General features: G+C 49.9%; 1 protein-coding gene across 1 annotated transcript in view; it reads right to left on the reverse strand.

Moving 5' to 3' along the window:
- Positions 1-1,544: 1,544 nt before the first annotated feature.
- GABRA3 (gamma-aminobutyric acid (GABA) A receptor, alpha 3) overlaps positions 1,545-12,519 on the reverse strand; it is a 79,363-nt gene continuing 68,388 nt past the window's right edge. The window contains exon 10 of the mRNA XM_014955217.1: positions 1,545-10,030. Within this exon, the coding sequence (XP_014810703.1) occupies positions 9,701-10,030 (330 nt within the window). The 3' untranslated portion in view covers positions 1,545-9,700. The remainder of the gene's footprint in view (positions 10,031-12,519) is intronic.

The following is a 12,519-nucleotide window of genomic DNA, read 5'->3' on the forward strand; positions in this document are numbered from 1 at the left end:
GGGGAAAAGGGTGAAAACTGCGGGTTCCAGCTTTTATGGTTTAAAAACAGTGGTGGGCTCCTTCCTTGCCTGCTCCTGCCGAGGTCACAAGCTTCCTCAGGAAGACATAAGTATGCAGCCTGTACTGCTAAGACCCGGTGGTATCTATCCATCTGCCACAGCAGCTGTGAGCCCCGGCGCTCCCGAGCCTCTTCTGTCATCCCAGTCTCTGAGCGAGAAGGAGGATTCAGCTGAGTGCAGCAAATTCAAATGCGTAACTTTTTCGTTCAAGGTTGCAATATGTTTGGAGATATTGTCCCGCCAGCAAGTCCCTGGTGCAGCATCCAGATGGTGCTCAGGGAACCCGGGGAAGGGTTTCGGGGGGGAGGGCGCTTCGTTCCTTCTTCAGGCGTGGAAAACAACTGACAATGTCACTGGAGTTATTGGCTTCTCCTGATATTTCCCAGTGGTAATGGAGGAGGGAATTGAATATGTGGGATTTGGGTAATTCATCAATATTTTTAACTAAAAAGTAGCCAAAAATGCAGGAATAAAAAATCGCAGGGGAACATAGGAAGTTTCAAATTCAGTGCAATAGGAAGGACTTCAGCATTTCTTGCAGGTGATTTTTTTTCTGTTTTTGCATTTGAAGAGATTTACTTCATTTCAGATCTTCTCACCCAGTGACAAAAATCCTTCTTTCAGTTAGTTGCTAAATATAACTTCTCGTGCATCCAAGGAGATGCAATGAAGTGTCCATATGAAGCTCCTACACCTTGAACTCCCTTACCAGCACACCACACAGTCACCTGGACACACATCACAATGTTCAAGTTACATGGCATGGCCAGCTATGTGCTATTAAATCTTCAAGAACAGGAGGTTCTAGCCACAACCAAAACTCCCTGCAGCAAAGGTCTCTGGACCATGGTAAATCCCAAGTCATGCCTGGAAGCTGTTTGGATAGACAAGGCCCAAAAGGCCTACATGTCCTTCTCCCCACTAGGGTCTCTTTAAGGTGTGATTGCGCTGGAGAAGTGTGTGTTGTGGGCTGGATAAACCAGGGTCTTGGCCATGGCCTCTTCTGGTTGCCCTTAGAACAGCAGAAAGCTCAATTCATGTTGTACATAGAGAAATGTCAAAGATCTCTTTTGGAAAAGCAAAGTCTAACCGTGGACCACACAACGCAGGGAAAGAGAACACCTTAGGGTCTCCTTCTTGGCCACCTATCACACCACCACCATCCCATCTTTGAGTTGGTTCCCAAACTCCCCAGTGCATCTGCCTTGAATGTCCCTTGTGCCCTCCACTCCCCTGCCTTTGGAAGGGAAAGTATTTCAAACACGACACGATGGGAAACATGGAATATTTTCAAGCTCTTTTATTTTCCCCTGGAATATTTATTTTTTCATGAGTAGCTCGTCTGCTCATCTCTGGGACAAACTCTCCAGATGTGCAGGTAGCCTGAAGCCCAGAGGACTGGCTTCCTGGGCTCCCCATCCCTTTGTGTGGCAACATAATTTTGTTTTGAGAAACAGACCACGGAAAAAACACCACCACGTGGATTTTTTTTAAAATATGAATTTTTATTTGTTTTGATCGGAGTTCGAGAGAGTGGGTAGAGTGGAAAAGCAGAGTGATTTAATTCAGTGAAGAGGTCTAGTCCCGCCTTGTGTGTTAGATCAGGAAGTTAGTAGGTGGTTAGAAGAGTCCCCCTCCTCCACTCAGCTTGCTGATCTTATTCATGTGGTTCTTGTTTCTGATGTTCTCTAATCTCTCTTCAGAACTTCACTGTAATTTTTTGAGACATTTTTTCCGTTGCTTTAACTTATCGAAAAAGCTAAAAGCTGAAAAAAATTGCAGGACTCAAAATCCCGCCAATTAGAATGGGCAATTATTATTATTTTTTTTTCCGGCAAAGGTTGAAAAATACAATTCAAAAATACAAACAGGCATTGAACATTGCACCAAAAAGCATTTGAGACACAAATCTCAGAAAGAAAGAAAGAGAGAGAAACAGAGAGAGAAGAAAGGTCACAGTTTCCATGAGAAATCCCTTAAGAAAGTGGCTACCAGCTAGTAATAGAGAAAATAAAGTCAACAAAAAATTAAAAAAAATGCAATTTTTTTCTAGTTGTTAATTATTTACAGCTGTAATAACAGGATTGTCATGCATTAAACTGCTGCCAGCTAGATTCTTTCTCATAGCGGAGTAAAGAGTGTCTCACAAGATGGAAAACAAAGCAGAAGACATACCGGGGCACAGACTGAACCTGAGGCAGTGAAAATGAGCGTATTCTCTGGCAATTTGTTGTGGTGTGCTCTTTCCTGTGATGGGCTGCCCTAGCGTGATGCTAATGCAACCCTCCCTACCCTGGGCACCACGGCTGCAGCTAAAGCAGCAGCAGGTGCCCTCACCTTCAGATAGGACTTTCACCTGCCGCTATCCCCAAGTCAGTTGACAGTGAAAATCTAGTTGATGGATGCTTGTGGCCACCTGACTAGATTCGGCAGGCTGAGAAACTCCCTCGTAACAACCAAGAGGAGCCCTTCAACTCTAAATACGGCCTGGCAAAGGCAATGGGGCAATGATTCAGGTTTCCCAACTCCACCCCTATTTTTTTGTGGTTGCAAAAATCAAATTGTTCAATGCATGGTAGCCATAACGTTTGATGGGCGCCCTGCAAAAAGACAGGAGGAATCAACAGACTTTTCAGGGGAAAGAGAGTCCTGCTACCAGCGTAGCATGAGCCAATGGACTTACCAAGTTGACAAGACCTTCCAGCAGCATGCTTCTCACAATGAAGAGAAGAGCCAAGAGATCCCAAGATGATGGGATCATCATGGCTAAAGTAGCAACCTGGAACCAGGCTTCCCTCTCTAGGCAGATGGGATCATCAAAGCTGTGTACAGAAGAGATCTGGACTAGGACAGTGGGGAAGAGGAAAGAGTAGCTAGAACATCATATTCTGTCCTAGAGCTTCAAGAGCTTCCCCTTGTGGTGAAGGACGACAGCTCAAACGTTAGGACTAATCCAAGCCCAAGGCTCTCTGCTGTTTCAAACAGCAAGGATTCCCATGGTGGGAAGCAGGAACAGACCCAGAAAGAGAACTGGCTTTGTTTGCTTCTGGGTGGTGACATCCTTCATTCTCATGGCTGGGACACCACAAGGCACAGGTGGCGATTGCTGCTGACCGTGAGAGCCTTTCTCCAGCAGCAGAGGAGGGAATATAGGAGCTGCGAGTGCAGTTGCAGGATCACTGCCTAAACGTTTCCTCTAAGATGGGGGGAGATGAAGGGGTGCCATTAAGGGAGCTGACACTGGGTACCACTGCTAGGGGCTGCACACCACTCACTCACCATGGCCCCACCGCTCTTGAGCTGCCCAGCATCTGTCTTTGGTCCTGCTTGTGCTGAGGTGAGATAAGGTGCAGGTCCAGGACACAGCAGCAGCAAAGACCTATGCTTTTGCTGACCCCTCCTACAATTAGCACGTAGCCACGGACCAGCACATCCCACCTGGATGAGCAGCAAGGACTGGCCAAGAGCCAGCGCTTCCCTTTGCTTTGCAGAAGAGCCCAAGCTGAAGCACAGCCCTTACCTGTGGTGCTCCTCTGGTCAGGGACATCTGGAATGGATCCCACCAAGTTTTATGTTCTCACCTGAAGCAGGCTCGGGGTGGAGACCTCACACCCTTTTGCAATGCTCAGCCACACGTGGCTTGGCTGTGCAGTGAGGACTAATTGCTGATGGCATTCAGCTGTTGGAAAGCCATGCTGCCTTCTTGGAAACATCCTAGTGTCCAGGGCAGGACAAGGGCTATGTTGAAAAAGCTGTGACATCTGGGACTATGTTTTCTAGAAGGTCCTGGCCAGCAGGGACATGGTCCAGGCAGCAAGCCTGCACCGAGACCCCAGTGTGGAGAGAGGCTCTTCTCCCTTGCTCCCTTTGTTCCCTGTGCCTCCCAAAGCCATCTGAGCACCAGTGGAGAGGGATGCACCTCTTTCCAGATGATTTAGCAAAGAAAACGAGAGGGAAGTAAAATAATTGCAAGTGGCCATTTTCTCTTTCAAAGAGAAAGAGGTTTGACTTTTAGATATAAAGAGTTTGTGAGCATAAATATACACATGCATACACGCATATATATGTGTAAAAACCTTTGGCTGACTGAACAATAACAAGGTCAAACAGTAAATATTTATACCTGGAAGCCATCAATCTCATCTGTGCTGTGGCCTCTTGCCAAAAATGCCTTCAGGAGTAGTTTAGCTTGATATGGAGAGAGGGCTGGTGAATTGTTTGGGGTTTTTTCTCCCTATTTTGACATTAATAGAGCACTTACGTTTTCATGAATGTGCCCCTCGCCCTGGCTGAGCCCTCCCCACCCTTAATAGATGCCAAGGAGTCAGGAAAATGTTGCTTCTCTCCAGTCTGCGAAATCCACAGAGATATTTGATGGGGTGGGTTAAAGTGTGGCCCCAGACAAGGGGACAAGGGCCTGGAGCAAGGAGGGCTGGCCAGACGCTGCATGCTGTGATGGTCCAGCCCCAAAATCCCAGGCCAGCTCTCCACCACCCCCAGGACCAAGTACGTGGAAGGGGGGCCCTAACATGTCCCTGCCAACCCATTCCCCAAGTGACCCCATTGGGAGTTGTCGGGTCCTCTTTTGCTTATGGCTTGCCCTGGCAAGCTGGGGGGGCATTGTTCCTGTCCCCAGTAACCACTTGTCTTTGACAGTGGTCCTTTGTTTAACAGCAATGTGTGTTTAACTGCTCTGTTCCTCCAGCAACTGCAAAGAGGCCATTTCTACAGCACCCTTCGGGAGAGGCAACAGCTCCAGGTTTCTGAAGGTCTCAGAGAGGTTCTTAGTAGAACAGAGTGTTTTCCTGTGCGAGGTGATCTGGAGCAAGAGAAACCCCTTCCTGGTATGTGATGCAGCCCTATAATCCTCCCCAAGGGATGGCTGAAAGGAACCCAAGATACGGACAGAGGGAATCAAGGCAGCAGATGAGAAATGAATGCTCCTTGTGTCCATGGGATAAGCTTGCAGAAACAAGCTGGTCGTGACCTTGTCTACATGCATGGCTCGTGTCTGGGAACAGCAAGCATGGGGTCTGGTTGCTCAGGGGATGTCCTACAGCAAAGGAACTAGGACCCTGCCAGTGCCACCGAGCTGGTGGGGATCGGGACAGGGGTGAGCTGTGTTGGCCACAGCACTTGTTTGTAAAACCTAGGGAGTGGCGAAGGCAGCTTTGCTTATGTTGAGCTCGGGGCACTGAGGAGAACCAGGAAGCTCTGTCTCAGGTGTCACAGACCTGCTCGGTGATGTCCAAGAAGCCTTTTAGATGTTGTATGGAGGTAACTCCATCAGCCCTTTAGAAGAACGGGTGGCACCCAGGGACCACTTCTCCCCCCATCGCTCCCATGTCACTTTGCAGAAACGTCACAGCACGAACACAGCGCTTGCAGGACCTCAGCTGAACTGTCCCCTGTCCCCCCTGGGGTGCAGAGCTCTCAAAAGCCACACTGCTTTTGCCCATGTGGCGTTTCAGAGGAGGGAAGAGACAAGCTGCCAGCGCCAAAATGTCCCTCTGACATTTTCAGGAGGAATGCATCTGCAGGCTTGGTCCACGCTGTGTGTGTCCCAGGTGCTGCAAGGTATAAAACAGGAGCGCAGACCAAACAGATCATTTTTATCACCCTCAAAGACTTCTAATACCTGCTCGGGAGACTCTCATCAAGTCAAGGAGGCGTTGGGCCTTGCCAGAAGAAAAGAAATATGGGAGCACTGAGGCTCACAGCAAAATGAAGTGCCCACTCTGTGCACAGCTGTGGATTGGACTATCAGTGGCCATGTACAGACCTGTTCTGGTTCATACACCTGGTTCATACAGGACCTATTATAAAAATGAAGCCCTTAGGTACCACCACAGCAAGGACTAAACCCCAGTAACTGATGCTAGGTTAGTTCTGGCCCAGCCTGCCCTTAGAAGAAGCCCCCACCAGCAGACTCATGTTAGCTGGGAAGGAAACGTCCCAATTTGAGCCGCTGACAGATTTTTAAAAAAAGAACATTATCTACTTCTGTGATGTCTGCTGGCAGGAGATGTTAAACCACTTATTTATAACTATCTTCCCGAAATGCTTCCCTGCTTGGAAGCCAAACTACAAATCCTGTTTGGTTTGTTGTCTTTAACCAAAGGATGCCGGCATTTCTGCTTCCAGCTGGCGAAAAGACTCGGAGCCGGTGCCAGGCTTTGGTGGGAATAGACTTGGCTTTCAAGGCGTGCTAACAGAGATCCAGGAAGGCAGCCTTTTATCAGGCAGAGAGCAACATTTTTGGAGTCGGGATGAGCAAAGACGAGCCAGCAGACGGGTGTCACCAGCAAGCCGGATCGGTGGGCTGCGTCCTGGGGAGTGACAAGAGCCTCAGAGTGGCATGGAGGGAAGGGCTGGGGGAAGAGAGAGGCAGGAGATTCACCCCGAGGGTTGGAGGAGACAGATCTCATCACCCACAGGAAGGGAGGAGGCTCGGATGCTGCCCCCGGCACCACAGAGATGTCCAGCCCCGGCACCTTGAGCATCACCCTGTGGCACCGAGGCTGGGTGGGCAGCGGAGGCAGCGCCTATGGGTGCTCGGGCTGCTGAGAAGACCTCTAAGTCTTCTCTTCTTCTCAGGCTGCTGAGTAAGACCTGACATTTTACAGAGAGCCCTGCGAAGCAGGCACCAACAGACACAGGAACACGCAGCGAGGCGATGCGCAGGAGGATGTGCCCCTCAGGTTAGAGGAGATTTTGGGGAATGCCCAGGCTAGCAGAGGGGACCACCTCCGCGCCAGGGCCAGCTGGAGTCAGCTAAGTCACTGGATCCCATATTTAAGCTTGCCTTCGATGTAATTCCGTTAGTAAACACAATATACTCTTTGTTGCCATTTTATTGTGTTTGTTTTGCTTTTTATAGGGTTTCTATTCCATTCACTTAGGCCTGAGTATTATAGTGACATGAATGTTTGATGAGATACACTTCATCTAGCTTATTTAAGAAAATGACATCCAAGTAGTTTCCAAAACAAACAGCCTCACGGCCACGTCCCGTTGGAAAGCCCAGGGAGCAGGAGGGTGGCAGCAATGGCACTCGCTGCTGGAGGGGACGGTGCTGGGGGGGAACACGGAGGGGGGGTCTTGGTGGGGAGGGGTACGGTGCCACCATGGGGCAGTGCTGGGGTGGCCAGGCTGTTGGAGCAGGGTGGCTGCAGCAGCAGTGCCAGGAGGAACTGAGTGCCCCAGGTGCAAAAGCCAGCCAGGATGTTGTCCCCCCCACCTTGCCCAGCAGAAGGGCTGGGGATGGTGAACCTTCCCTCTGCTCCTCCAACCCCATACTGGGTGCAAAGCGGGAAAGCTGCCTGGCTTTCCCCTCCTCTCTGCCCAGCGGGGAGCCCTCGGGGATGAAAGGCACTGTAGAAATGTCATGGGGTGAGGACGCTGCGAGGACAAGGGGAAGGATGGGGAGAGAGCTGGTTTCCTTAGCATCGTTTTGGGGCTGGGGGGGAGGTTTCCACCCCTTGCCCGATGCTGCCTGCTGGTGTGGATGCACTGGAAGCTGAGGTAAATGTCTCCGAGCTCCTCTCCTCGCCGCAGCGGTAGGCAGGGGGAGTGAATGCGCTGCTGTTGAGCCAGAAAGATTGGTAAGGGACGGGCAGGACACGCACCGATGTCACACACGCTGCAGGACAAACTGCCCTGGCCTTCACCGCTCCGTCCTGCCGTCCCCATGGATATTCCAGGTGGGGCAAATCCTGTGCCTTGTGCTCAGCCCCGATCCTGCACGGGGAGGGATGAGGGAACTGAGCTCGGCACAGTGGCTCAAAGCAACGCTGAAGACATCACCTTGGGGATGCTGGGGCATCAGCTTGGCTGCACGTACCCGAAACATGCTGGGGGCAGCTCGGGGCGGGGGCAGTCGGAGGGTCAGAGGGAGGGTCAGGAAAGAGGGGGTACATCCTGCCCTGGGAGCAGGGCTGCTGGCAGGATCCCTGCTGCCCACAGGCTGGGGACAAGAACTCACCAGGCACAGGATGTCCTTCCTTGTAGCAGGACAGGGTGTCCATGGGCTCAGGCACCGGGAAGAGGGGACAGATGGCTTGGATGCCACCATCTTGTACTGCTTCTGGTATGGGGACAGCCACTGGTTTGGGTTTTTTACTGTGGTGGCCGGGAAGGGAGAAAGCGCCTCTCTCCAAGGCACTAGAGGGCTTTCTTTGGAAGAGCATGCAGGAGTTTGGTCTTATCTCAATGGCTTTGTGGGACGGCACCTGGTTCACATGGCTCTCTGGGACAGTGGTATCACCTTGCTGTTTCAAAGAGCCCTTTCTGCTGTTCTCTCATGGTGCTGAAGATGCTCAGCTGCATCTGTTCGGCAGGGGCAGGGAGGTACCTGGGGACCAACTGTCCCCTGACCCACCCCCACAGGTGGCAGAGCGGCTCCTGGTGTGTCCCACAGAAAACAGCCTGCGCCAACATCCCTGCTGCTCTGGTGCACCAGAGCAGGATGTGCCATGAGCTGGACTCCCCCGGGCTGTGCTCCTCCCCATCAGTGTGTCTCACCTGAGAGGCAAGGGCTTCTCTGCCTAAATCCCACCCATCAGCAGTTGGAATAGTACTGGGGGCTGCTGAGTAGCCAAAGCAAGACGAATGCAGAGCTGGAAGAAGGAGCTGGGACAGAGAAGGACAAATGGATGGGGCTAAGAGAAAGCGATAAACCACCCATCTGAACACCAACTCTATGGCTTCCAGTCCTGGTGTTGAATGCATGTGGTCTTACAGCTGCTATTCTCCTCAAAGGCATGATAAAACTCCTGTCTTGACTTCCTGACTGACCCTGAGAAAAATTATTTCTCTGTTAGGAACCACCCCACCCTCTAACATTAATTGCCCCAAGAGTGCAGCCGGCAGACAGACAAGACCTTTCTCACCTCTTCTTGGGGAGAGACATGGAGGAAACCAGCAGCTGGGTTAGGTGAAGACAGAAAGGAAGAAGCCCTGTAGATACGTACAAGATGCTGCCGCCCTGTTCCACCCCTGCAATGGCTCAGCTAACCACAGCAGTGGTGGGTTCACCCCCAGCAGGCACTGGGCTACAAGCCATCTGCTCCCTCAACAAACCAGCTCACCTTCATCCACAGCCCCAGGGTACCACCTAGCACACAACACCAGGCACTGAAGAGCAGCCTGGCTGGCTGACTGACTCTGGAGACCTCCACATCCTTGAGCCCAGGCCACCAGGAGCATCCACCATGCTAGGGCAGCCCATTGCAGAAGAGGAGGAGGAGGATGGACTGCAGCAGCAGCCCCCAGCAGAGCGGAGCATGGAATGGCAGTGGCATGCAGACCATGGGAAAGGCAGAAGGTGGAGGAGGAGAGATGGAAGCACAGGGTGACTTGGACAGGTGGTGGACATCAGACTCACGATGTTAGAGGCACAACTTGTTATGATCATTTTTTCTTTTTCCTTTCATCATCAGAGGCAAAGTAAAAAGAAACTGAAGTATATGGGATTAAATTAAAATCACAGCTTTGTTTACATTATAAAAGAACAACCTAATAGTAATAATAATAATAATATCAAATGAACAATAATAATTAAACAAAACAGGAAAGAACAAAGCCCTGGAGAATTCCTGCCTGGATGGTGCTCACTGATGGAAGGTTTGTGTGACCGGTTTTATTGTTTGGGGATCATTCCCTTGATAGCTGACTCCCGGTTTACGTATGTGGCCCAGTAGACCAAATTGAAAATGGCAAAGAGGACTGGAAAGACGATGCGGGACATCTTGTCTACCTTGCTGACGCTGTTGTATGTCTTCTTACTCTCTGGGAGCTTCTCCTCTATGCGGGGCATCTTGGGGGGTACGTTGGTGGCAGTAGCAGTGGCAGCAGCACTCTTGGAGATGGTGGGCAGGCCAGGGTCCTTGGCAATGTTGAGGGCATACGTGGTGCCAACAATGTTGTAGGTGTTGTTGGTTTTCTTCGCTAGTGCCACTGGCTCTTTTTTCTATGGAAGGTGGAAGAAAAAAACATAATAGAGATGAAGTGACTGTAGAATTGCATGGAGAACATTTTGTCCTCTGAGTTTACCTGCTTGCCCGGATGAGAAGGTGGAAAAGGGTGTGAGGAACAAGAGACCAAGAAGGTGGCACTGTGGAAGGGAAGGAAGATGTGGTGAGAAGATGGCCAGAACCCATGACATCTGCCACTTGAGGGGCTGCTGGAGCATTAAGGACGTGTTGGACTAAGGTGGAACAGCTACTTCATGTAAACCTGACATGCAGCACGTAGCACAAAGAGGTCCTGGTAGCTAGGTCCTGCTGCAAGTAAAATAACTGAAGCTGCATAGGTGGGTTTGTAGCCTCCTTGCAGCCCTTTGGATCAGAGTAGTGGTATAAAAAGGTGTGTGCAGCGGCACTCGAGCAGTAGAGGCCCCAGAGAGGTGACTCCTTCACTGGCCGAGTGCAGCCAAGTCTACCCTGCCTATTGCCAGGCGAGCATAAGTGAATGCAGGCTCAAAGTATACAGACTCCTTGCTTTCTCTCTCAACTGGGCAGTGTTAGCTGTTGTGTGTAAGGGTCAGCCATGGAGAAACGATGCAGGAATGTAGTCTTTAGAAAAGAAGGACACCCCGTGTGGTCATCCTTGGGGAGGAACTTGGATTTTCTGCTTTGCTGGCCTGCTTCCTTGGTCAGGTGAGAGTAGGAGACATCACAGAGGATGATAGTTCTTTTCTTTTTGTAGCAGAAAGCTAGTGGCTTTGAGAATATTGCTGACAGCTTTGCAGTATTTTTGTGCCGTATTACAAGGCTGTGTCACACACTGCCTCAGTCCCCCAAATACCTCACAGGAAAACCTCACAATTTTTGGACATCAGGATGTCCAAAATGCCTCTGGGACCCTTCAGAGCACCTCATGACCTACTTGGGTAAGATACAGAGCAGATGGAAGGCATTTGCACTAGACCTGGATTTCAGGATGGCTCAAGATGGCACTATAGGGCAGAGGGAAGTCTTTCCTCTTTCCTTCATATTCATGGGTCTCTTCAAATCAAAGGAGATGAGTACACCTCTCCCACAAGGCTCCAGGAACACGGCTGAAGGGAGAAGAAATTGCATAGCAAATGGCAAAAGAGGCACTTATGTGTCAGACAGGACGTACTGAAGGATGATGGAAGATGCTGAAGACACACAGTTCAGATGTTAATGAAGACGAGTGGACAGGAAGATGGAGCTAGGAAGTCATGATACGTGTTGTTCCCGCTCTGGGGATTTTCCTGTTGCTGTCAGGGACCTGAGACCAGCTGCACCGTAGACCATATCATAGAAAGCAATCCAGGTCTACCAGGAGAAGCACACTGAATGAAATCTATCTATATGCAGACATCAGGCACCCTACACATCCCAGCACTCATGTACTCCATGCGGTGTCCTCTGTAATTACACCAAGAGCCAGCATTAGACACAACAGTGACTCATGGTGGGAATCTAATATCTAAACTTAGAACAAGGTGTGACTTTGGATTTCATTTTCTATTCAAAAGCAACTGAAACACAAAGTAAGGCTCATCCAGACGTTTCCCAGGGGTGCTTGGCACGGTCTTGGATGTGCCTGTGAAGAAACCACATACAAAGTGGCTGTCAGGAGAAGAGGAGAGTGTGCAGCCAGCAGGACCTGTTCCCAGGAGGAGAGTGTGCAGCCAGCAGGACCTGTTCCTCTCCCCATCCTAGCCTGGGAACTGGGAGAGGGCAGCATCATTGGGTAGCACTGGAAGCACCAGATTCAGCCAGTCTGCTCTGCAGAGATACTCCAAGGGCTAGGGCTTTCATGCTGTTCTTCCATTTTAAATGTGCCCGCTATTACCATGGATATTTCTGGTTACCTTAGGAAATGAATTTTCCACAGCGATTTTCAGAGGGACACTAAAAGCAGACTTCCGTGCAATCTTTAAAACCCTCTCCAATAACACCACAGCCAGGCCTGCAGCCTCGTAATAATGCCAGCAATTACAGAAATTAACTTGCTGTTAGAAGGAGGTCTAAACGTCTTCAGACTCCAATACGACCAAACCACTGATCAGACCGTGTTCAGAGTCTTTTATGGGCGAGGGTGTTATGTTCTTTAATGATTAACTGAGCAACTGATTTCTGCAATCATTAGAGACATGTTAACTTGTACCCCCTGCACAGGAGGTGAACTTTTCCTGCTAAAGAGCTGACAAGAAGCAAATAAAGGACTAAAGATGTTTCACCTTCTAAAACATTTAAATATGCTTAAGTATGATTACTTATTAACTCAGCTACAGGAGGTAATAAAATAATTAATAATCAGTAATGAAATCAAAAACAGATTGTTGTTCGCAGAATGTAATTTGAAGTGCTCTGTGATTATTTTAGTATTAATCAGCCACGGTATTTGTTACAGGAATAAGATGACTACAAGTGACATGGCACTTTCAGCCTGGCCAGCTTTTCTGCCCCAGATCCGTCTTGCCTG

Source organism: Calidris pugnax, unplaced genomic scaffold, assembly GCF_001431845.1.
Source record: "Calidris pugnax isolate Ruff unplaced genomic scaffold, ASM143184v1 scaffold38, whole genome shotgun sequence".
In the NCBI taxonomy this organism is placed as follows: domain Eukaryota; kingdom Metazoa; phylum Chordata; class Aves; order Charadriiformes; family Scolopacidae; genus Calidris; species Calidris pugnax.